Raw genomic sequence first — 26982 nt, 5'->3', positions numbered from 1 at the left:
ACTGCAAGGAAGATAAAAGTGAAATGAGTGAATAGCACTTTTTTCTGCTATAGTTAAGTAGAAGAAATGAAAATGTCCTCTCTAAGTATTGCAAAATACTTAAGGGGCCATTGTGGTTCCTTCTGTCATTCTAGGTATAAGATTCAATATTTATTTTTCTATGAGGCTAATGACTAAACAATTAAATAAGCAATCAAATAGGGTCATATTATGTAATGTCTAAACTCAATTGCTTTAGGTTAATTATTTGATTTATTGAACAATAAACTATGGAAAGGGCCACACAGTCCTCTTTCCATAGTGTTAGAAAAAAAAGGAAAGACTTTATCACTTTTTTTACATTTATTGAATAATCTGGGAAATTTAATTAGCAAGATCTAATATTTTCTCTTAAACTTACTATTGCATTTTGAAAAACACAAGCTCCTGTAATACATTTAGAAAGTATTATTGATTAAAATAGCTGTTAATGCTGGAAATATATCCCATTGTGCTTGATACCTTCATCCATTGCAATATTTGTTTTGATGTAATTGTTTCCCTAACTAAAATTTTAACACTGAAATTACAGGATCTTAGTATACAGTCGTCCGTCGCTACTTCGCGACTTCACTACATCGCGGGTTTTTTTTTTTTTCAAATTTAGTAACTAGCCTTTTTTATGCACTCCTATAAACTTTTTCCTACAAAAGAATAACAAAGTATGTCTTTCAAGTAAGGTAAGCTCTTCTGAGGGGCTGCAGTTGTACTAGTTGAGGGAGGTATAAAATCGCCGAAGAAAGTATAGCGAATCACTATTTCATTTTAACTGTTAAACATTATAACTGGAAAGTATAAATCACTAATGGATAAATAAATCTGTAAATGATGTTCAACAATGTTCAAGCTTTTTAAGTTGCATGCGCAATACCTTTAATGAGGATAAATGTAGAAGAATGGGGGCACATACGGTCACTAATAGGCAATTAATTCTTCATCGAACAAGTTAAGCTATTTTCATAGATTAATAGTAGTGTGTAAGAAATGCATGTGTGTACGTCATTTTATTTCCCAATAATAACGATGTTATATCTATTACGTTTAATATATCTCATTTACTCATATTTTGTGTAATATATTAAGTAATGCAAATGTAATGATGGCTAAGAGTGCTGTTTCATGTCCAGAAGGCTCAAACTATGTTAAAAATCTATTTAAATTGTCCTAAGTAAGTTTATGCGCTCTAATTAGGAAAATATTCGGTTTATAAATACAGAATCCTACTTCGCAGAAATTTAGTTATCGTGGTAAAGCCGGAACCAATTAACCGCGATAAATGAGGGTTGACTGTACGTACTTTTTGGTTCTACTTTATAAGTAGATGTAAAAGGAGAACTTCCAAATGATATTAGACTTGCTTATAGTTTACAGTAAGGCATTAGATTTTTTCACCAGAAAAAGTTCTGTCATTGAGGGTGAAACTGAATGCAATATTGTGGAGCCACAAAAACATTTGTTTGGAACATTTTTAAGAATGAAAAATCATTAAATTTATCTAAACTCCTGGGAAACTGAGTAACTTTTTAATAATTAGTTAAATAACTCCTTTTATGAATTGGACATTGTATTTCTTTATTGGGCATGACTTTCTAGCACAAATGATGAACACCCATTAAAATATAACAGCGGTCTGTAAAATCTCTTTGTCTTCCAATATGGATTTTACACAAAATGCTTTAAAAATGATGGTAGAACCTTTAAAAATTTATTGACATAAAAGAAAGCCTTTAAAACCTATTATTCAGTGAAAGATGTGTTACTTGTCTAAATCTATGCCAAGAGCAGGCCTTTCACAAAAATTGCGCTTGAACAAACCAATTCTTTGTGTTTTCTTTTCTTTCCAAACATAGAAACAATACCCTTAGGTATGTTTCTGCAATTCATTGATTTCCTGAAGTTACATATATTGTCACCTCAAAACGACACTAAGACATCTAATCATGGGTGCAAGACCTTCCATCTCAGGACAGATTTCCGTCTTGACAAAATTTCCGAGATGGAGGTCGGGACAGAAAGAAATTCAATGACTTTCTTTTAATTTTTAATGAAGAAAGAAAAAGTGAGTGTTTGAAAAATATGCTTTAATATTACTGGACCATTCCATAACCACGAATTTACACCGACATTCTCTCGGTTTTCCGCCATGTGCTTGTTTTGTTTGCAACGTGCTTTTGGAGGAGTGGCTTTTCGGCTCGCGCCGTTTGACTTTTTTTAGGTATAGCTTTGTTATTTCCAACTCACTGCATTGCAGACCAGGGTTGGTAAAAAAAAACTGCTTTTTTCAAAAAAAAACGGTTTTTTTTTTTTTTTGGTTTAAACCAGGTTTTTTTTGGTTTAAACTGAGTTTTTTTGGTTTAAATACTATTTGCGAGAAAAACAATTATTTTTCGGAAGGTAATTAAGGTTCCATGTAATTAACAGTTATTCAATAGTCACATTATACCTAATTTCTTAATTAATTAAAGAGATTAGAACAGAATCTTGTAACTAAATTAAATAATTAAAATAGCTTTCTGCGGGGAAATATTGATTGAAATGTTTGACTTGATTAACATATTAGTATGCATGTATATATGATACAATGATGACCTTTATGATACAAAATACTGGCTTCATTTTTGATTTCATCTAATGAAAGCCAGATTAGGTCTTTTTTTCTACCAGAATTAGACATTCTTTTTAAAACAATATGAGTAAGTAACTTTTGTAAATTGCACAGGTTAGCTAAGGCAAAGCAAATACCAAAATCCCAATTCCAATGAACAAAAGGGGGGGGGAACTAAGAATTATCTGCACCCAGTAGTCATAAAGCCGCATAGGTGTATAGCCAGTCAAAATCCAAATCCACACAGAATCCAAAAAAAAAAAAACACCAATGAAGAGTGTAGTTTATATGTGAAGATTTATATATTTCTCAATCAATTTTTACACATACCGTAATTTCGGGTAGATAAGCCGCCCTATCGTATACGCCGCACATGCAACAATTTACTAATTAAAAACAAAAGTTCATCGGATAAGCCGCCCCATCGTATACGCCGCAGAAGAGCGTATCAAAACATGGCGCCCCACCCCCTCTATATATATCTCTCTATATATACATATGTACGGATGCGATCATTTATTATAGTTAGAACAAAACTGTAACAAGCAACTGCATTTGTTGACAGATAAAAATGGAATAAACTTTGTGTAAAAAAAAAAAATCAGAAAATGCTACAGTTACACAAAAAAAACTAGTGTTGCCAGATGACACCTACAATTGGTTGGATGAAAAGTTTTCAAATCATTGTTTTATACTTAGCAGTTCATCAAAAAATTGTTTACCCTTTATCAATTGATTCTTTTTTTTTTAATGGACCTTATTCACGGTTTGGCAATGGTCCCATCAGCTGTCCGTCTGCGGGTATTTTGACCAATTACGTAGTGTCAGTAGTGCTAAAAAAACTCGTTTTATTTAAGTATTACTGGACTTCATGCGCATAATGAACATGTTTAATGCTTAAAAAGACGTACGAATGCATGGAAAATGCCGAGAAACGGGGAAAATAAAAAGAGAATTCGAGTTTTCACCATGTTTCTGATAAGTAACCAAAGAGGCTTTAACTCATGAAAATACGATAATAAAGAGAGTATTTCGTATCAAATGAATCGTTTATCATTCTTTTACAACGTTTCTTAGTTAAAAACGTAAAAAAACTCCCATTTTTAAATAGAAAGAAGAGTTTATAAGCCACACAAAAGCAAGTGTTATTATCCGCTGTAGTGCCGGATTTTCGTCTGCTACAGTTCCCACAATGCACTGCAGTGAGGGTTTTTACCCGCAGTGACCCGCAGACATTTTCAAACATTACTCAGACTGTAGGGACTCTAACTCAGACAAGCTAGCAATTCCTCCATTTTTCAGCCTAGTGAAATGTATGTTATCATCACGAATCTGGCAACACTGGAAAGAACCAAAGAACGACAACAGCGAACAGCAGTAAAATCGGCGCAAACTAACGCAGGTTTAAGGGTGTGAGAAATTAAATTTAATGAAAAACCTGTTTCATGGTGCAACTTGAGAGTTCTACTAGCGTTTTTTAATGAATTTTAACATTGCCACTCGATTGGGCAAATATGAAAAGCACTAAGAAAGAATGGTAGGGGGGGGGGATTTCTTCAGATACGCCACCCTGGCAGATACGCCGCAGATGTTAAATTTCATTTTCAAAACACGTATAAGCCGCGGCTTATCTACCCGAAATTACGGTACATTTGCATTTTGTTCTGGGAATTTAAAAATTTATCTTTTAATCTTCCTACATTATAATATAAGGAACTATTATGTATCATAATATGAAGTATAAACTTTTTTTTTTAAATTTGATTCAAAAAATATTTGTGTTCACCTGCAGAACAAATCTTAATTTTTAGGTGCAAACAATTAAGTTAAACTGTTAATTACCTTACAAGTCAAAGTTAAAGTTCCAGGAAAGTGCAAATAAATGGGCAAAAATGTCACACCCCTGCAACAGGATTGAGCAATATAATGGATTGTATCTACAATAAAAGATTCAATCCTTAGTAAATCTTAACTAATCATGCAAATTAAGCATAATGATGGAAGTTGACTGAAGTCTGCTTTATGGCACATATATGAAATAAAAAACATATTAATATTTTTTTTCGATTAAAGCTTGTAATAACTTTTGAAGAAGCAGCTTTGCAATTTTAGTATTTATCTCTGCAACTTAGCATAAATGGAATTTTACATTTTTCAATATGTGTGGGGAAATCAATGTAAACCTGTAAAATAGTTTTTTTTTTTTAAAAATTGCATGGTTTTTTTAAAAAAACCAATTGGTTTAAACCATGGTTTAAATCTTGGGGTTCGGCGTTCTCCTTTCCCAAAAAATATTGAAAGCTGAAGTATTCAGAACTCAGCTTTAGGTAATCTTTGGAAGACTTAAGAGGGAATTCAATGGCTTTCTCTCAATATGTTTTAGAATTTAAATTCTTAATTCTTCGGTGATGAAAAGGGGAAACCGTAAATTCAAGTAAAATTTAGTGAACTTAGAGGAAAGAGTTCGGGGGGGGGGGGGGGTCTCTCTCCCCGAAGTATTGAAATGCTATTTTGGCTATTTTTGAGTGAGTTAAGAGTTAGGGAATTCAGGGGTCTTTCTGGAAACATTTTCGAAATTGAAGTCTTAAAACTTTGGGTTGTCTTTCGCGATGTGTGGAAGGGAGTTGCTCTCTCAATGGAAAAATAAATCTTAAACAAAAACTTACACTGCGTTTAGTAAACACAATGAGAGGGGGGAGGTATTCCGCACTCCCAGCCCGAAATATTTTAGTTTCTGAAATTTTAAGAGCTTTGTTTTGGGCTATCTTTGGATGACTTAAGGGGGAAGGGTGTAGGAAGATTTTTTCAAAAAGTTTCCAAAATTAAAGTATTAAAATTTTTAGGCGGTCATAAGTCATGTTTATAGGTAAGAGGGGTACTATTCCTACAAAACAATTTAGAAACTAAAGCCTTAAAAATTGAAATTTAGGACATTTGTGGTGAACTCAGAAGAAGGGGTTCTAGAGTTCTCTTCCGAAAATTCTTTGATGCTGAAATATTTAAAGCGCCACTTTAGGCTATATTTGAGTGCCTTAAGAGGGATGTGATTCGGGAACCTTGCCTGGAGTTAGTTTCAGTTCCCCTATTTCTTTTTTTAATTAATGAATATTGGAAAGGGTACCTTGCTTTAAAAATATATCTACTTCACTGAAGCGATTTTTTATTGCTAATTTCACCACCTGCTGTCTTATAAAAGAATTCTTTTTCAAATGAAGACTGTTGTGGGGGAATGGTGACAGTTCATTATCATTAGTCGGCCTTACCCTTCCCCCACCTTTCCTTCTTTTCTAGTTTGTTGGCGCTACCTTGGGTAGACTTTCAAATCAGGACTGATTTATGTTGCAAAAGTGAAAATCTTATGTCCTAAGCGATTTTATTGCTACAACAAAAATGTTTAGGATCGGCAAAAAACTAATGGTGGGGTGCTGCAAACGCTTTTACCCCTTACATTATCCAACATCGTCTAAAATTGCGTTTTTGAAACTTCGATTTCGAAATATTGCCGAAGGAGGATTCCTGAACTCCATCCCTTCAATAGTGCATTCAGAAAGCGTATAAACGTCATGAAATTTAAATTACAATTTCGTTTTTAAATCTTCGATTTCAGGAAAGCCCATAGCGTCCCCTCCCCTCCTCTTTCTTTAATATTTTTTGAAGGTTGCCCAATATTGTGATTTTGGGACTATCAGTTTGAAATAATTGATGTAAGAGTCCCTGAACCCCTCCTTTCCCTGAACTTTACCAAAATGACCTACCACAGTGTTTTTTGGACTTCAATGTGAAAAAATTTCTGGGGGAGAACCACCAAACTCCCCCCCCCCCCTTATTGCCGGATTTTAGATTTTTTGGAATTATGATGTCAAAACACTTAAATATTACAATTTTAAGGCTTAAAATTTAAATCAAACAGATTCCAAAACTGGCATTGTTAAAAATCTGCAACATTTATATATACAAATTTTTCCTTAAGCTCGCATGCGGGCGGGGGGGGGGGAGGGCTGAAAATATTTTCCGTCTTGAACACATCACCAAACTTGCACCCATGCATCTAATCCCAGGAATAGCACTAAGATGGTATATGCCCAAAATGTCGCCGATCTAAAATATTGTCAGCCCAAAATGTTGCCGGTCCAAAATGTCGCCAGTACAAAATGCCGTCAAAATCACGGCCCTGAGTGGAGGTAAGGTAGAAAAGTATCGGAATGAAATTTAATTTTCTCATGGATTTATTAACATCACTCTAGGAACTGTAACTTGATGCTTTCAGTGACATATAAATGCTGGTCAAAGTAAGATCAAAACTGTTCTGAGACTTTTTCTGGAAATAAAATTAAAGAAGCTCAATAAGATTGCTCTTGGCCTTTATCTGTTTGTCCTTTGCGACCGGGAGTTTGGGACAGTAAAACGAATGTTTAACAGACATGACAGATTATTGCCGTATGAACTCCCATCTCTTATATGTGAAACTCTGAAATTACGTCAAAATGTTCACTGTCCAGTCTTTTGAAATCTGTAACTGCTAAAACAGGTGTCTTTCATAGAGATTTTGGAAAAATGATTATACACGATGACAAATGTTTTCAATCCTCAACATTCATGAAATTTAAATATTCGATAGAACATCAAGGGACAGTTTCAGGCCAGCTATTTTATTGACGGTTTTCAAGAGGATACTTTCATGCTCGCAAAGTAGCCCTTGTCAGCTGAACCTCATTTTCCAATATTTAATATAAAAAAAAATTCATAATGTAGGAGGAAATAACTGATATCAATAAGATTATATATATATATATATATATATTCAGAGGAATTTTGACCTAGACTTATTTTTAAAATGGGCTTTAAAAAGTAATAGTTCCTGTTCTATATAGCTTGGTGGTTTAAAAAGAAAATAATATTAATAATAATAACTAACAAATAAGTTTTTCTCTGAAAAAATCGTTTAATTAGTCAATTTTTACAACGAAAATTGTTGAAGAATGCTAATTCAGTTTTTATTGAACACCCGCGTTAGTGAAAGTGCTACAAAAATGAGAGGAATACATGACTAATTTAGACTTTTTTGATATCTTGCTCAACCTCTCTCTCTGTCTTGAGTGATATATTTAAATATATTTATTTTTCATTGTTTATTTAAGTATACGCTGACTCACGTAACTGATGACGAAACTCAACTTAGAACGGAAATGAGGCCTGTTTCTCTTGTTTACCAAATTTTTGTTTGAATTATTGAAAAGTATTTGGTGTGCCATCCTTTTGGGATGATTGAAGCCAAAAATAAATAAGGAACTCGCCCTTTTAGAGATATATGTAGACTAAATTTTGTCTGAATCCTTGTACTACTTCTTGAGATATATCAGTCACAAATAATGAAAAAGAAAGAAAAAAACATTAGATTGCTCCACCCTCTTCTGGTGTTATTGGCCCCAAAATTTTTCCCCCTGTTGCTTCCTAACATTATGTGCAGAGGAATTAGTGGATGTTATTTTGAGTATTTTCAATGCTTCTTATAACTCGGGGACGGTGCCAGAGGACTGGAAGCTGGCTAACATAACGCCACTCTTCAAGAAGGGGTCTAAAGGTATTGCTGGGAATTATAGACCTGTAAGTTTGACTTCGGTGATTTGTAAGATTTTCGAAACTTTGATCAAAATTAAGATCATGATGTTCTTAGAGACTAATAGTCTGTTGACTAGTTTGCAGTATGGTTTCAGGAAAGGTAAATCCTGTACTACTAATTTATTGCATTTCTACGACAAGGTTACCTCAGCTTTAGATAACAAAAAATGTGTGGATGTTGTTTATATTGATTTTCAAAAAGCTTTTGACAAGGTACCGCATGTTGCTCTTCTCAGCAAGTTAGCTGACATTGGAATAGGAGGAAAAACTTTACTTTGGGTTAGAAATTGGCTTACTGGTAGGAAGCAAAGAGTAGTTGTGAGAGGAAATCATTCTAATTGGAGTGATGTTTTAAGTGGGGTTCCTCAGGGATCAGTTTTAGGGCCTCTTTTGTTTATTATATTTATGAATGACATCAATGAAAATATTTCTGGAAGCATGAATTGTTTTGCTGACGATGTAAAAGTTATGGGGATTGTCGAAAATGAAGAACAAGTAAAACAGCTGCAAGAGGATTTAGATCATATTACTAAGTGGGCAGATAAATGGGGTATGGCAGTTAATGTAGGGAAATGTCAAGTGCTACACTTAGGTCATGGAAATAAGCGTATGAGATATCGTTTACAGGGTTCAGTCATAAATCAGGCAGAAAATGTTATGGATCTGGGTGTCTTTATAAATCAGGACTTCAAGTTTAGTCAACAGTGCAGTATTGCTAGTAACAAAGCCAACAAAATGCTTGGGTTCATCAATAGATCTATTTCAAACAAATCTAAGAAAGTTCTTCTGCCTTTATATAGGAGTTTAGTAAGACCTCATTTGGAGTATGCTGTTCAGTTTTGGTCGCCTTATCTGAAGAAAGATATTTTTGTATTGGAAAGGGTTCAAAGAAGGGTAACTAAATTAGTAAGGGGACTCTCAGATTTAGATTATGATACCAGACTTAATAGGCTTAACATGTATAGCCTGGAGCAAAGGAGAGTCAGAGGGGACATGATTCAGCTATTTAAATTTATCAAAATGAAAGATGTAAATGGATTAAATTTTTGCGGGGAAAGCAGGACGAGGGGTCATTGTTTTAAGCTATTTAAATCTCAGGCTAACTTGGAAATCAGGAAAAACTACTACTTTAGCAGGGTCGTGGGCACTTGGAATAGCTTACCGGAAGAGGCGGTAATGAGCAAGGGAGTGGATAGCTTTAAGAGGGCCATTGATCTTCATTGGGGACTAATTAATTGACTAGGACCAGCCTAGCTGGGCCCAGTGCCTGTTGCTGGTCGTCACATTTGTATTTGTATTTGTATTTTATTTAATTCTGTTCATCATTTCTTGAGAAATGTTAGTCACGCATACTGATGAAAACGTTCAGTTGCTCCATCATCTTGAACGAATTGATGCAAAAAGACACTCAACCCTAAATCATATACAAGTACTTGCGGCATCGTTTGAATTCTTACTAAGGGTTTTGAAGTAGAATGGCTGCAAAAAATTGTTCACATACACACACGCACACACACTATTCTTGCAGAAATGTTTAAAACAATTCAGCGAACGTCAGAACTGAACACCATCAGAACGCTTTACAGTTGGTAGATAGCGAGTCACAAGAAATAAGATAACATAAAGAAGGATAAGTGCATTTGCTTGTATTCTATTTGTTAGCTGAAAAACAGCTAATAGTTACGAATCAAAGCAGGAGAAATTTTTTAGAATTAAGGAACTCGTTTAGTACACCCCATTTTCAACGGAGAAATTCATTAAAGGCAGTTACCATTAATTCGCAAATTTGATAAACAGCATTTTATTTATTTACATTTTTCTTACCAACTGAATGAGCGAATTTTTAACCAGCGACCTCTTGGACTGGCGACATTTTGAACCAGTGCCATTTTGGACCAGCGACATTTTAGCTCGGCTACATCTTTGCCTGGTGACATTTTGACTGGCAATATTTTGGGCCGGCGACATTTTGACCCCAAACCCACTAAGATATCCTACTGTTGCTCTGAGCCGACAAGATGTACATCTTTTCTATATTTTGAGTTTTCATTCTTGCAAAATTTGTCAGATTTGTATGGCAGGGAATTTTGTTCTATTTATATTTCTGTACATTTATCTTGAAAGGAACTTAAGTATATACATGTGTATCATTTTTAGCTCTGCCTATTCACTCATCTGCGGATTTCTTGGCAACAAAAGATCCTGATGCTGAAGAAGGACAACAGGAAGATACTCCTATTTATGAAAAGTTTGATGCTTTGTTGCATGGATCGCGAGCTAAAATGTAAATATTTATTTTCGAAATGTCTTGTTATTAGTTTATAAGTTATTAAAAGTCTTGTTCTTTTGTTTATTTATTTATTTATTTATTTATTTATTTTTTGAGTCTGATATGATAAAAAGCATCTTTTAATCACAGTATTTTGTTCACTAGCCAAATTCGGGGTTTATAAATTTTTTAGTGTTCCCTTGGAAGTATATATTCTAGAATTTGTGTGACATCAATTCCTGAGAAATCTTTAATTGAGCTGGTCTTGTGGCCTAGAATAGGATAGAATCTTAACAAGATTTTTTTTTTTTTTTGGAATTTAGAATGTTGTATTAAAAAACTTTAAAAACCCCTCTCTTTTTGTTGTTGAAAGGCCATTTAGGTATTAAAGAATAGATTCAATTCAGAAATTATAACTTTTGTAACTATTGTATTGCTTTAAGCCCATTATCCTATACAGTGTGCAAGCTTCATTGATTTTGAAAGTTTACAAAAAAAAATCCCAAAAATCTCTGGAAAAGTCGTGAAATTTCACTTTTGAGACTGCTTTAGCAAAAATTGTTATCACAAAACACATCCTTCTCATGTAAATGTCCACAAAAATGTTGCATTCTCAACTGGAGTTTGTGCTTTTTTTTTTTTTTTGTTTATTTATTTATTCTTTTCTAACTGTTTAATTCCAAAAATGTGTACTATTCTTGGTACAATATAGTTTCTAAATGGCACAAAACATTTAGATCATTAGCGACAGTCAGAGACGCATCTTCAATTTTTACAAGTTTCCTGAAAATGCTTATATGTTTATGAGATTTGCTGTTGTATTTCTTTGAAAAACGTTAATAGGTAAATTGACATTAAAAACAGATACATCAGAATAAATATTCAGCCACAATGAAAGAAATTATTGTGTAACAAGGAATTTGTTATACATTGTTCTCATTGTAATAATTTTATAAAAGCCTATTTTGGCAATTGTGGGTTTTGTTAGGCGTCTTCGATGTCTAAAAAAAAGGAATTTTCTTTGTTGGGTAAAATGTGGCATTAAATGTTCTTAATTGTATATATGAGGTGTGGCTATTAAATAACGAGACTAGTGCTGCTACAGAGGAACCATGCATGCGCCAAATCGAAACAACCAACAGCTGTAAAGCCTAAAGTCTTCTCTTTCGATTGCAATACCTCCCATGTTTATAGAGAAATCAGTCTGGCCATAACCATTGTTTATGTAAGAGGTGTTTGCTTCGTTTTGCTGGAAAAATGATAAGTGTAATAGTAGAGCAAGGAATTGTTGTGAAATTTCACATGAAACTTGATAAAAATGTTACTGAAACTTATGGTTTATTAAAAGAAGTTTATGGCAATGAGTGTCTATCACGTGCGCGAGTTTTTGAATGGTTTAAGCGGTTCCGAGATGGCCGAGATGATGACCGTCTGGTTCGCCCTTTGACGTCCAGAAAGGATGAAAAAGTCGATAATTTGGTTTGATCTGACCGTCGGTTAACAATTTGCAATTGCTGAACTGTTAGAATTGATAAAAAAATGATTAAGGAAAATTTTACATAACAATTTGAACATTAAAAAAGTGGTGCCTAAAATTTTAACAATCGAACCAAGAGAAGCTCGTAAAAATGTGTGTACTAACACATTGGATGCCATCACAACTGATCCGAACTTCTTGGAAAGAGTCATAACATGTGACAAATATTGGTTTTCCTGTTTTCCATTTATGATTCTGAAACAAAACGTCAATCCGTGCATTGGAAGGATCCAACCTCAGCGAAAGCTAAAAAAGCTCAAATGAGCAAATTGAAATTCAAAGCGATGATGACCTTTTTTTTTGATATTCATGTGATTGTATGGACGCCCATATGCAAAATTGTAAGGGTGGCAGCGCTGGATTTGGAAGTGTGGAGGCCCCGAGGCAACGAAGGAGTGAAGACCCCTAATCAGGGTTCGAAAAGATCATCATATTTTTGAAAATATCCGATACTTTGATATATATCCGAAAATTTTGATATCTGATATTTTCGATCAACACTTTAATAATAAATACATCCTGAAGTTACTGCTATTTATTTTTTTATATTAATGTTATTATAATTTATAGACAAAATTACTGTTTCTTATTTATATCTAAACATACATTTCATTTTAAAAGTTATGTACTTTTGACATTATTTTCTGTCCTGTTATGGTGTCCCTGTATGGTGACACATTTTTTGTCATCAAAATAGTCATCATTAATTTTAAAAAATGTACCTGTACTCTTCTGAATACAGTTACACAATTTATTTGTTCAATATTCTTTCTAATGCCTTAGTACCCGAACTTAGTACAGCGTCCCAAATTTCAACCATATTATAGGGATTTCACCAACTTAAAGGGCTAAATCCTTTCTTTGGTGGAAAAAAAAAGCCTCCATGCAGTCTATTGCTAATAGAAAATTATAACAGATTTTTAATGATTAAATCAGAATTCTTTGTTATTATTTTTAAATGTCAAAAAAGGGGGGGAAGCGGGAGAAAATCAATGTGTTCCATAGATATTTTCTTTAAAAAATGTCCATTCAAGTCATTTCGTCAAATAATTTTTAAATTTTTGAGCTCAAGAAGTGAGAAGTTGTAAGGATGACCTGCAAAGTTAACCATTTTTCAGATTTATTTTTACTTTATTTCTCTTTAACTCATAGGTACTAATTATAAATTAAATGAATTAAAAATATATATATTGCCACTGAAATGCTCGATCAAATAAAAAATTGATAGTAAATGGATACTTGCAATCAGGGCTTTCAGATATATCGATAATAATATTATTTTTGTGCAAGCATTCTTCGTAGAAATACAAAAAAAAAAGTCTGTGAGAAAAAACGTAAAATTTGCTGACCCGTGAAAGTTAGGATATTTTGTAAAAATTTTATTGTGGAGGTCCCGGGGCAGTAGCCCTGCCTGACCTCCCCTAAATCCGGCCCTGAAGGGGGGGGGGGCTCAAATATTTTAACCATGGTTTAGCAGGATATTTTCCCCATGGGAACCGATTTCAGAACAGATTATAGTCATAAAAATTTGACATTTTTAATAACTTATTCATTAACAGCTGGAAAAGAAATGGTTTTACATTTTTGCAAAGAAAAAAATACGAAAAGCAAGGAAGTTCTAATTTCTAAAGGGGGGTTCGATCCCCCCCCCCCTCGCCCTCCTATATGGGCGCCCTTGTGGGATTGTGTACCTTTACTGGGCTCCTGAAGGTCAAACTATTAATCAACATTACTTCTGTGAGGTGCTTGCTCAACTCTGAAAGAATAAGGGAAAAACGACCTGAATGGTGGAAGAACAAGTCGTAGGTTCTCCACCAAGACAATGTGCCGGCACATTCCACATTGTCTGTCAAGACGTTTCTAGCAAAGTACAACATTCCAGTTTTAGACCATCCTTCTTATTTGCCTGACCTGGCAGCATGTGACTTTTATCTGATCCACAAGGTCAAATCTGTATTAAAAGGAACAAGATTTCAGTCTGTTGAAGCTGTGAAAGAAAAAGTGGCACGAGCCATACAGGGGCTCACAGAAGAAGACTTCCAGCACTGTTTCGAACAATGGAAAATTCGCATGGAGCGTTGTAAGGACAGAAGAGGGGTGTATGTTGAAGTTGATAAAAACTAAATATGTATAAGTTTAAAATAATATGTTTTACAGCAATAGTCTTGTTATTTAATCCTCGTATATATATATATAGAGAGAGAGAGACAGGGAAGAGGGGTACATGCAAACATGGCATGTTTTCTTCAAGCAAAAAATGTTGAAAAATTCTGAAGTAATGGCAGTGCCAATCTAACCTCTTTGCCAAACTTTTAGAGCAATGAGCCATTTTATGTTTCTGTGATGACATCTTTATTTAAGCAGTTGCTGGATATAATTTTATCACATTCTTTTTCATGTGAAAATATATTTTATAGTAATTGATATATGCTAAACTTAAGTATTGCAAACCATTTCATGAACATTCAAGTAAATTTATGGCATTGCTTAAATTGTTGTATTAAACTAAGAATTCTTTATATCTTGTGAGTTAGTTCTAAGGCAGATAATGGGGTACTTTTGAACACAACATCATTGGGCACATCTGAACAGTTCCCATATCCTCTCTGTAATATTATTATTATTGTAGGATATTTTAAGTGTTAAAAAATGTGTTTAATGTTTATATCTATTACTTTTCTATGATCATTTTTAAAAATTTATTTTATTATTATTATTGTTAAATATATATTCTTTCTCTTTTTTTTTTTTTTTTGTTACTAAATAGTTGGTTACCAAAAGAATTTTTTTTTTTAATCTCAAAAAAATCCATGACACAAAAAAGTAATCAATTCAATCATGGGGACATTTTTGCGCTGAAAAATTGGTAATATTTTTTGAAAAATAAAGAAATGAAAAAAAAATTCACATGTACCTCCTTTCCCCAACTATTCAAATCAATATTAGTTGTAATATTTTTTTGCAGCAGTAGCAAATAACACAGTGTACAGGAGTCGATTGGCCGGATGCCCCTCTCCCCCCCCCCCCCCCCCCTCGCCTATGCACCCTCAAGGCTGAACACCTTTTTTTATTTATTTAATTAACTTATTTTTAAATTTTTTAATGCAACATCCTTTTTTTTTCTTTTCTTGAAAACTCGTAAACCTGTGTACCATCGGGGGGTTTTCTTCCTTTTTTTTTCTTCTCTTTTATTATATTTCTTTTCTTTTATTTTATTTTTAATTTTTTTTACTATTCTTCGCACCTTTGTTTTTTCTTCCTGCACTTTTTTTTTTTTTGCGCCCTCTAGAGGCTAAGGTTGGCATCCTCTTGCAGGACCCAGTCCGCCCCTGCTAGTGTACTCCCTCAGGGTTCGTACGCTCCGGGAATTCCGGGAAAACCGGGAATTGTCAGGGAAAATGACACTGTCAAAAATGTCAGGGAAAAGTCAGGGAGTTTTCAAATTTTGTCCTCCAAAAATTTTTTTTCCATTTTTTTTTCCCAAGGAATTAACTACCATGAGATCTAGTCTTCGTTTTTATTGTGATTTCACGAAAAAAATTGTAAATTTTTATCTAAACCGACGTTTGCACTTAAAAACTGCGTGAACGTTTTTTTTTGTTTTTTTTTTTCACAACGAAAAATGCGCCAAAAGATCGAAGATTTTCTTGCATGGAGTCAGTGAGGGGAACGCATTTCTTTCTACTGCCTAAAGTTTTAGATGGGTTGCCACTACGTTCTATTCGGTTCAGGGTTCGTACGCTCCGGGAAAACTTGGAATTATCATGGAAAATGACATAGTCAAAAATGTCAGGGAATTTTCCAAATGTGTCCCCAAAATTTTTCTTTTCCCAATTTTTTCCCAGGGAATTTGGTTTTATGAGATCTAATCTTCATTTTTATCGATGTATTTTAAAAAAATTGTAACAATTTTAAAGCAATGAAAAAAGTGGCGACCCAAAAAATCTTCAGCAGCCGCCATTTTTGGCTCTCAGTAGTTCCCAAGGGAAAAAAAATCAGGTGAACAGCAATTATGTACAAACTCAAAAGGAGAGAAGACAATTTACTGCTTCGGAAGCACAACCTGTAGATGGGAAGATCGATCGGGAAAAGTAGTTTTTTTTTTGATCGGAAAATCATTTCAGCTACGTGTGAAACGCAGTCGCCATCTTTGGTCATTCACAAGATAGATGTAGATACGATCCTAAAATGCCTAAGTTTCTAAAAACAAAGCAGAATTGGATGTTTTCTTTAATTGAAAACTGATGAAAATAACAAAAAATGGTCTACAAATTGTTTTTCTATTGTTATTTAAAATAATTTTCTTGAGAAATAAAAAATTTTGTTCTTAAAACTTAATCTTATCCTCACTGCCTCGGACGCAAATGTGATAAAAACTTTTCAATGAATTGTAGTTTCATGAAGATTAATTATTTTTTAATTGTCTTCATGCGACAAATTAAAAACGTTATTTCTTATTTTTGCGCATAGCCGCCATATTTGGTCATTCCCAAGATGGAAGTACACAAGACTTTTTAAGTGCCTAAGTTCCCGAAAACGGCATTGGATGTTAATTGCAATGCAAACTATTGAAAACAACACAAATTGTGCCTTTTTTTTCGGATAATTTAATTATTTTCTGGAAAAATGCAAAATTTAATCTTTATAACATTTTTTTGTTTTAATTGATTTAGACTCTTATGTGCTAAATACCGACTATTTTGCTTTTATTGTATCCTTTTAAGGATTATTAATTATTTATTACTACTTTTATACTGCAAATCCAAAAATCTACATATTATTTTAAATTTTTCACTTTGTCGCCATATTTGATCGTTTGCACAATGGAAATAGACTTAAACTTCCAGAAACAGAATTGGATGTTTATATCAATGAGTAACATTGGAAATAACATTAAAATGTGCAAAAAGTTGTGAATTTTTGAAAATTAACTAATACTTTCTGGAAAAGAAAATTTGAAATTTTAATGTAAGCGTCCTTTAATATGTGGAAAAAAAAAGATTATTGGCATTGGCCTATGATCGGCGGATGTTGATTTTTGTTACTATGCATTACATGGTATGCCAATTGATGCAACAAGTTAACCATATTTATACTAAAATTTAGCTTTGCATTTTGCTCAATATGTTTTGTGTAACCTACTTATAAGAAAATAAAAAGTATTGTAAACCAAAAGCGGATGCTAAAAGGTTGCTGCAGGACTACAGCAAAACGCTATAATATTACGCGTGACATCAAAAAAACCCTAAAATAAGTTGAAAGTACTCTGTTTTCAACAAATAGTAAACAAATTAAAACAATTTTGAACAAAATGTTTAAAAAAAACTTTGACAGAGAAAACAAAGGAAAAAAATCTAAGTTTTTTTTTTTTTAAATCTAAGGGGAGAAGTTTCAGTTCTTCTGCATTGCTACTTTAAACAATTTTAATTATTTTGAAAATATTACTATTTAAACTTAAATTTTTAATGAAGCGAGTAACCTGGAATTTTCTAAAAAACAACCTGGAAAACCTGGAAAAGTCAGGGAACTTTTTTTAACCAAAAGTGTATGAACCCTGTCCCTGTATGATAAAAATTCTGTGTAGATCCACTTAAAAAGTTATAAATTCATTGCAGGGACAAAGTTGTGAGTATAGAATTCATGAAAAAATACATTCATCTGGCTAAAGCTGTAAAACCCACCTTAACTTCAGAAGCTTGTGAACGTCTCTCTGAGGAATACACAAAGTTAAGAGCATTTGATACTCAAAACACAGACATTGCAAGGGTAAGTATTTCTGTTTCCATTTATTCATACATCCTTTTTTTTTTTTTTTTTCTCTCTTTCTATTCTTTAAAACTGATAAAAAGCCTTCAAGTTACTATATTTGTTAAATGAATAACATTGATGTAAGAATAGCTTTTATTTTTAATTTTTTGTATGTGTGTAATCTACTCCATTTTGTCCTTTATCCTAAATCTATGCTTTTGATTTTGTACTTGAATGAAGTCAAACTTTAGTTTTAATCTCTTTATAAGTTCATTCATTTTCTTTTCTGTTGGACTTTTGATCTTTGCAGGGTTTTATTTTAAACTTTTTCTCATTTTGTCACTTTTCTAATATCAAACATATTGCTAATCATTGTATAACACATCAGAGATTTTTTTTTTAACTATTAATTGTGAATAAGGTGTTAAGAGAAGCAAGTACTTTACAGAGACCTTATCTTTTCTTAATTGGCGCTAACATAAACATAGACGATATTATCTTATAAATGCCCCTGAATATGAAAAACTGCTGTTAAAATTATTAGACTGATACAGTCAGCTGTTACAGATATTTACTGGTATTTGAAAATTGATACCTCAAGTTTGTTAGAGTAGCTGGTTCAGAGATCAATTAATCTGGCATTGTTCTAAGATGTTGGCAAGCCTGGTTCCGTTGTCCCAGTAACCATGCAGAACCCAAAATTATTTTGCTTTACATCAAAATTATCATTTCTTGCAGATTTTCTCCAGAAACGTTGATTGTTTCATTAATAAACGTTAAAAATAACTTATTAATATTGCAGTTCTGAATTATGGAATTATTTTCCACTGTGCTTTTTGTGATTGAATTGAGTTTGTGCTGGTTCATCTTGCATTATGTGAATAATATACTAAATCCAAAAAAAAATATTGCAGACTCAGCCTGTGACTGCTCGATCACTAGAAACGTTGATTCGACTTTCTACTGCTCATGCTAAAGCCAGAATGTCTAATACAGTTAATCTGAAAGATGCACAAGCTGCTATTGATTTAGTTCAGTTTGCTTACTTTAAAAAAGTGATGGAGAAAGAAAAGAAGAGGAGGCGTGAAGACGGTTCAAGTGATGAAGAAGAAATTGAAGAAGCTCATAAAAAGAAGTAAGTTTTTTTTGTATTAATTATAATGTTTTACATTCTAATTACTTCATGTAGGGGAGACCGGGGCAAGATGACTATGCTAACAATTTTCGTGGTTTATTAATTTATTTTTAAGGATAGTAAAATTAATTTTACATGAGCTGTTAGAGTAGTCCTTTGTAGTATTAAATATATTACCATTTAATTTTTCAAATAAAAATAAAGAAGGATATTTTTATTTTTTCATAACCTTAACAAATTGTCAGATGACTTTGACCTAGGGGCAGGATGACAACGTTGAAAAAGGTTGAATATATTTTATGTTTTGAATATGTTACTTAGTTTTACAAATGATAACTGTGTTTTTACATCTTATTAAGTATCAAATTAAGCGTAATGCATTGTTGCGTAATGTTCAAGTGTTAAGTTGTGCAGGTAACAATAGACAGAAATAAAAATACCATTTTCATGATTGGAACATTCTTCATCCCACCACTCTTGGCTTTTACAGCTCTGGATCCATTCTTCTGTTGGAGGGTCACAAAATTCCAGTTTCCAAGCAAGGCATCTTAGAACACTATTCTTTGAATTTGATGCAACTGCATTGCTTGGCATGAATACGGTCCCACAGTAATAGACTTCGGCCTACAAGAACTTGGTCTGAGTTTTTTTTTTACTCCCTTTTTAGCTTCATAAGCTTATTTTCCCTGTTTTTTTGAATAATTCTTTTTTTTTTCTTCCTCTTTGCTCCTTGTTCTGACTTTTCTTTGATGGGTGTGCTTGTAAGAATGTTTGAGCTTCAGTTTTTGTTTTCTCGCATTGTGTTGCTTTAGGCAATGCATTGAAATCAAAAACTCTAACATGCTTCTTTGGTGTATCGGAATCAGCATTTGCCATAACTTCTGCTTCGTCTGGAGGGTTTATATGTTGGTTTTCTACTCCCAAGGTCTGAGGATTAGCACTATTATTTTCAGTTTCAGAGCCAACAACGTGATAGTCCGCTAAAAACCAGAAAATTATGAGACTCGATACTTCATTCTTTAAACCCTTTATCAGCATTTCCAACTGTAGCTGCTTTGAAGTAAGTGGTGCTCAAAAGCTCACCAATATTTTTTTTCTGCGATAGTTTGTCCTTGATGAATGACCATAAAGTTGTCACATGCTTGGCTATATTAGGTTTTTAACGGGCAGAAAAATGACGCATCAAGAGCTAGAGACGATGCGATGTGTGAAATGGCAACCCAACCCATGATAATGTGTTTTCACTGCAATATAAGATAGCCTGCAAAGCTATGTGAGATTTATGATTGTCAATAATCAGCAGAGCCGGAGATTCTTGGCTTGGTTTCATTCATTCAACTAGTCATTTGGTCAACTAGTTTGTAAATAACTCTTCGTCACCCGATTTCGAACGATACCTCCCTTTGATTCAATGCCTCCTTTAGCCTCAGAGCAGAAGCGCAAGGTCGCATGGACAAACACACAGCGTTTACAGGAATTTAACAAAGTGGACAACATAGTTAATTTATTAAATTCCGAAACACGGGCAATAGGCAAGCTCGTCATCTTGCCCCGCGTTGCTGCCTGTCATCTTGCCCCAGACTGCCTGTTTGAACAGATTCTTCTCCATTGCCATAAAAAAAGGTGATTAATTGACTTTTATTCATGGTAATATGTAATATTTAAAGTAAGTTACTCATAAATACTCAAGAGACACGATATATCTTATCTGTATCTGTAGCAGAGCTTATTTACACATGCATAAAAGTTATACCGTGGCAACGGTAAACAATCAGAGCTTCAGAACTAACAGAAATATGGCGATTTCAGCGTCTTTATACTATTGCTGAACGAACAGCGGATAGGAGAGCCAGTAGCATGCAGTTGATGCAGTTACCTAGTTTAAAACGGAAAAATTAAGGCATTCGTCATCTTGCCCGGTCTCCCCTAACTACATTTGCATTTCTTTTTTCTATGTATCTAAATGAACTTTATTTCTTTCACACACTGACACATTTATGTATTAATGTGTGGGGGGGGGGGGGAGTAGGTATTTGACCCTATGACTCAAATATTTATTTTTTAAAACAGCTGGCTAACTGATTATTATGTTTTCCTAAATTTTGCACTTTAGTTTAAAGAAATGAACCTAGATCTTTAATACACACATAGTATACAAGTGTTTCCCAGTTTATTTATAGACACACTCGTGTGTATATTTATGGGCGGAAGCAATAAAAAAACAAAAGCTCAAAAGTACTGAAGACCTCTTTATTCGTGTAAAGATGCTAGCTTTTTGAGTGAAAATCGTATGCATCAAGCTTTTAGTGAGATTTTAGTGTTTGCATTAAAGGGAGTTATTAATAACTTCAAAGTACATGTTTGCAATACAGGAAAAGATTTTATCTCGAAACTTGTTATCTTTGCATTTATAAAAAGGTTCCTTGATCCCTGAAATATTACTCTGCTCTTTTGTACTGTTTTTATGATGATTTTAGTTCTTAATTTTGAATTAACAAAGCATGTATATTTTTATTTAATGTTTAAGCATTTGTATTAATATTCTTAAGGGAGTAAAATGTTGATAAAATAAAAGTCTGAATATTCCGCTAGGAGGCTCCCCCCCCCCCCTGCTCACTTGATCCCTATCCCCGTTTACCACTTTCAGTGTCTCAATGCTGTGGCAATTGATTTTAATGGCCAGAATGTCATTAGAATGACAGGAATGTTCTCAGGACATCTTGGGTGTCCAGCCCCTTTAGATTTAGAGGGGTGAGACAGGTGGAATGGCTTTTCCTTGATGTCCTGTATCTAACAGTACCAGTATTGATCAAGCAGGTTTAAATAGTATAGACAATTTCTCCAATTTTTGAACTGTAAAAGGGCAAGAAAATAGATGAACAAGCAGCCAATTATGTTAGTGGAAATTTTCTTAGTCTCTTATGTTTCAGTCAGTTTCAGTATGTAAAATTTGAACATTTTAAGTCAAGAATCATAAATCTTTCTCTTATCCTCTCAAAATTGACCTTCTACTAGTGTTTAGTGATATTTTTATAAATGAATAAAACATTTTTACTACTTTCAGAAAACAAATGGGAAAACCTAGGCCAAAACCTGGTGAAGAGGGCTATGACCCTTATGACTTTGATGAAGAAGGTCCAGAAAGTGGTAATTAAAAATATTTTTTATAGTTATGTTTCAGGATGAAGCCATGTGGCTTATTGGTGACGCTTCCATGCCGCCTTCCCGGTTGGGCATGATCAACTCGATCCCTTCTGCGAGTTGATAAAATGAGCACCAATCGTGCTTCGTAACTAAACACTGGGGGTACTGCAACCGGCTGCTCACCTGAGCCGAACATTGCCGTAGTTCATACACTTTTTAAAAACATTAAATTGCTTTAAATAAAAAGTTTCATCTTCAAGTGCTTAAAAAACATCAAACTGTGTCTGTAATCTTTGAATTTTGGGATTTATTCAATAAGATTCTTTAAAACATGTGGTAGCAAAAAAAATTTTTTTTTTTAACTTTTCATAGAGTTAACTTAGATTTAATTTACATACTACGGAAAAAAAAAAACCATAATTTGAGGGGGATGGGGTTAACCGGTGTCAATGTTAGTGCATTAATAAAATCGACTTACAGTAAACTCCCGATAATCCGCAGGGCAGATATTCCACGAGTCACTTAGTAATCAGGAACATATTTTTTTGCAGTTAAGAGCAAATACCAATGGCTGTTTTTTTATCGGAAAATTTGTAAATTTAAACTTGGTTGTTTTTATATTATTTATTGTGTTTTCTTCATTGCACATACACTTGTTCTTTATTAATGTTATAAGTTCTGTTGTGCAATAGTACAAAACATTTTCACTGTTTGAAGAAAGTATTATGCATCAATACAGTTAACTTTTTAAGGAAGCACAATTTTTATCTTATTTGCCCCTCGTTTCAAACTTTTTGCGGCTTATCCGCGGCACTTGTGCCACCCAATTCCGTCGATAATTGGGAGTTTACTGTATTTCTGACTTCCACTTAACTGAATTTTTACAATTAATATCTCATTTGTTAGAAACCTTAGTTTTGAGAACTCTCCAATCGGCAAGCTCGTCCTTCACCACAAATTGCATGCAGTGTTGGAGATTCAATTCTTTTGCACTTGGCAAAATTTTCAACTATTTCAAAAGTTGAAAGCTATTTTATCATATGCTATTTTAATCTGTTTATTTTATTTTTTATTTTAACTCTATTTATTTTATTAATTAAAAATGAGTTAACTAATTTACCTCAACAGTCAGCACTGTTATTTGTAGAATCAGCAGGTTTAAATATTAGCTCTCTTAAATCGTATGTGGCTAAAGACAATGTATTAGATACCAAACTTATATGCACATAAAAAATCGTGGCTTGTATGAAAGGAATACATTGAGGGAAAATCTAATCGGATATTTCCGGATTTCAGTCACAGAAAAATTTGGAAATGTATTTTGAATTTACTTCTGAATTTTTTTTCAATAACTGGTTGTACTACATTAGTTTTTAATTTTTAAAGTTGACTTTTGTGTTGTTATTTTAGATCACTGTTAGACAGTCTGATCCTTACAGCCCACACTATTAAAGAGTGATTTTGAAGCTTTTAATAGTGTGGTGCAAAAGGTTTTGTTGATTGCTGAAATTAAAATTTTAGCTTTCAATAAAGTAGCTAATTAATTAAGTAGTTAATTAAGCTTGAAATTTTAGCTTTCAATAATTTTAGCTTTTTTACACAATTAGCTGTCAATAATTTAGCTAAGCTTCAAAATCATCACTTATTATTAATTGAAGAAAAGTTTCATGTTTTCAAATAGCCCTAAATCATTCTTGAAAAAGCTCATTTTATCCTTGAAAAGTTCTTGAATACTGTTTGAAAAAAATTTTCAATTTTGTGTACGAACCATGTTTGTCTGTGCACCTCAAAACCCTCAGTTATGAAAACCGAGGTGTGCACATTAGGTTTTGATCCCATTTACTGTTTTGCCACTGTGTTTAGTTTGATGTTTCAAAATATGTTTAAGCATGGAGTATCTTGTCTTTCAAACTGGAAAAAATATTCTGGAACTTGGCATTGTGATACTTGTAGCAGTTTATCTGAAAAGCTCATCTTAGGGATTTTATTTCAGTTTGCAACAAAATTTTCACAAAATCATTCCTTTTCTACAATAGTGTTTGCACTTTTCATTGTTTATGTTTCTGTAACACCTTTGAAATTATACAGATGATTTAAATTATGTAGACATATGTTTAGCAATTATAATGTTTGCAATAATTTTTACTTGAACCTGTATAATTTTTACCTCTTGTGGATCTAGGCTTACCTAAATCTGAGTAAGGATGTTCTTATAGTCAAAACTGAGCTTACAGCCAAAAATTATTTACTGTCTGTCTTCTTTTGCTGAAACCTTGGGCGAATTGGTGCAAGCGTCAGGTTACACTAGTCAACAAAAAAGAACTTTTTGTCTGCATTCTGGTTTTAAATAGTAGATTCCTACTAATTTTGTGTCAAGTAAAATAATATGGTAGTGGATTATTTTTATTAGCTCTTGTTTTCAAGATACATAAAACTCCTATGGAGAAAGATGCACAGCAACCATACATTGATTTATAGGTAATGCTAAAAAGGAAAAAAAAAACCTGTATAATAAATGTTATTAAATAGGTCCTGTTTCAGTAAACAATGTTTATTTTTTTGGAAAGCAGTGGTTGCTTATTGCTGGAAACACTTTATTTTCGATTGCTTTTTGTACGTCAAAGAAGGACCATATCTTGTAATAGTTCAGCAGCATTTGGGGAGCATTAACTCAGCCTAATGACTCTGATATCTGGGTTCCATTGTAAAGATATCTTGATGAAACCTTTTCTCGTGCTCACTGCTCATAGCTTTATTTTTCAAACAAAATATCCTGGAAAAAGTAAACTAAAAAGAAGTTTCTGAGTCACAACAATGATCACAGAACTTCTGTAGGAGTTGTTTGACCAACTGTTTTCGTCCTTGTCTTCCCTGATGCTTAGAAATACTTGTAATATACCCTTAAATATTTTTTGAGTGTTTTTTCTTCAATCACATTTATTTATTTATTTTTTCAAAAACAGTGATTTTCGTAATTGCACGTATTTGATGGGCCGTTAAAAATTCTCTCCTTAACCTTAGCTTCAATATGTCTTGGAAATTTCCCTATAAGGTATTGGAAAACAGTCTTTGTTCACAGCTTTTGCGCAGTTCTTCATTATCCCCAGCAGAATGAGCATGGGTGGATCTACTAGAAGCTGATTTTAAGCATTTCTCTTCCCAGAATTCAAATTTCTTGAAGTCCATTTCGGGTTTCATGTAGTGAGATTTTCTATCCCAGCCTCGAGTCGAAGTTAAGAAGACAGTCAGTCCCATGGGGGGTGTTTCTAGCTGCCAGGAATAAAGAGCATTACTGACGATTCACTATCCTAGTTGGCTCTGTATCTTGAAAACTAGAGCTAATCTGAACTTTTTATCGTGATTTTCGTGTTTAGCGAAACAAATTACTTCGAAAATAACTTTTTGAACTGGATCCATTTTTGTTGACTAGTGTTATTGGCGCATGAGTCAGACTGCTCTGATTTTATCAAAATATTGATGGAGACCCAGAAATTAAAAAAATGCAAAATAACATGTTCAACAGTTCTTCCAAAGTAGCGTCGAAAAAGACAGAGATAACAAAGTGCCAAGCTCCAACATGTCGCCCCTTTTTAAAATAGAATCTATCCCGAGTACTAGTCTTCGCGTTAGAAAACAGACAGTACTTCAGTTTTTTTTTTTTTTTTTTTGTCAGGATTATTATGATTTCCTTGTGCAGAAGTTCTTTCTTCTTAAAAAACTTCTGCTGTCAAACAGCATGGTGAAAACGGAATTTTCAAGAGCCATTGTTTTTTTCACACAAGGCAGGGGTTCTGATCTTGGCTATAGAAAGATCATGGAAAAAAAAATTATGTGATCGGAGTGAGCAAACAAAGAATGCAATCAGAAGAGAAAGAAGATATCAGTTAACTTAACTACTGATGAAAATGATGCGATTATTTCTAGAAATGAGCAAATTTTAAGATTCCTAACGATTTAGAAAACATTGCAAAACAAATTACAAATCAATGAAAGCAAAAAAAAAAAAAAAACATGTCTAATAGTTGCACCCAAAGAATTCAAAAGAAGACCAAGAACAATTGACATAAAAGGAAGTCCTTTGAAGGCGTACAACACTAAATAACTAAGAACTATCATAAGTAACACCTGTCTACAAAGTGAAATGTTTAAGAGAGTACAAGCTGGTAATCACGCTTTCCATGCAAATGAAAAGTAGTTTGAAAGTCTTTAAAGATCAAACATATGAGTTGTACTGTTAATTGTAAGTAAAGACGTTGTGAAACACATCAAGTTGCTACGAATTCGCTGACTCCGATACGTTCAGTGGAGTAATGCAGAAAATATGACCAAACAAAAAATAACTGGTGGATTGTGCAACAACCGAAGGCGAAAAGGACCCATGGAAATATGGATTGATAAAGTCAAAGAAGGATCTGAAACAAATGAAGATGAAGTATTGGCAATGGTCTTGCAATGAAATAAATTGAGATCTAATGTGGTGGAGGCCGAAGCTTGTATTATAAAGATGTAGTATCGCTTAAGCGAACTAATTATAGCTTAATTTTGTGCATATAATGTTTTATCTTACAACTTCTGTTATGAGTTTGCATTGCAGTTCAATCTTCATTGATTTTTCTTTTTCAGCTTCCCAAGGAAGGCTTTCACAACCTACGGATGGACCAAGCACTTCAAAAGAATCTGAATCAGCTTCTCAAAGTGAAATTTCTGAATCCAGGTGAATAAAATTCTTTTTTGGCTTTGCTCTCGGAGTAAAAAAAAATCTATCTTGTAGTTTTTAGAAATAGAATTTACTTGATAAATCTATGCAAAATAAAAATAGTAATATGGTCCTTTTGCAAAAAAAGATTCATGTCAAAATGTCTTGCACAATAAAATAGTCATGTTAA

The 26982-nt window shown here is 33.3% G+C and overlaps 1 protein-coding gene across 1 annotated transcript in view; it reads left to right on the top strand.

Annotated features, from left to right (window-relative positions):
- The window catches only part of LOC129218073 (zygotic DNA replication licensing factor mcm3-like), a gene marked incomplete at its 3' end in the record, with an annotated part of 42752 nt that extends 16022 nt beyond the window's left edge, over positions 1-26730 (top strand). Inside the window, 5 exon segments of the mRNA XM_054852267.1 lie at positions 10421-10547; positions 17685-17835; positions 18732-18952; positions 22017-22099; positions 26720-26730. Of these exon segments, the coding sequence (XP_054708242.1) occupies positions 10421-10547; positions 17685-17835; positions 18732-18952; positions 22017-22099; positions 26720-26730 (593 nt within the window).
- Positions 26731-26982: the final 252 nt, after the last annotated feature.

The sequence above is a fragment of the Uloborus diversus genome, chromosome 1 (assembly GCF_026930045.1).
Source record: "Uloborus diversus isolate 005 chromosome 1, Udiv.v.3.1, whole genome shotgun sequence".
Classification (NCBI taxonomy): domain Eukaryota; kingdom Metazoa; phylum Arthropoda; class Arachnida; order Araneae; family Uloboridae; genus Uloborus; species Uloborus diversus.
Note: the sequence above shows the minus strand (reverse complement) of the source record. Positions and strands in the feature narration are given on the sequence as shown.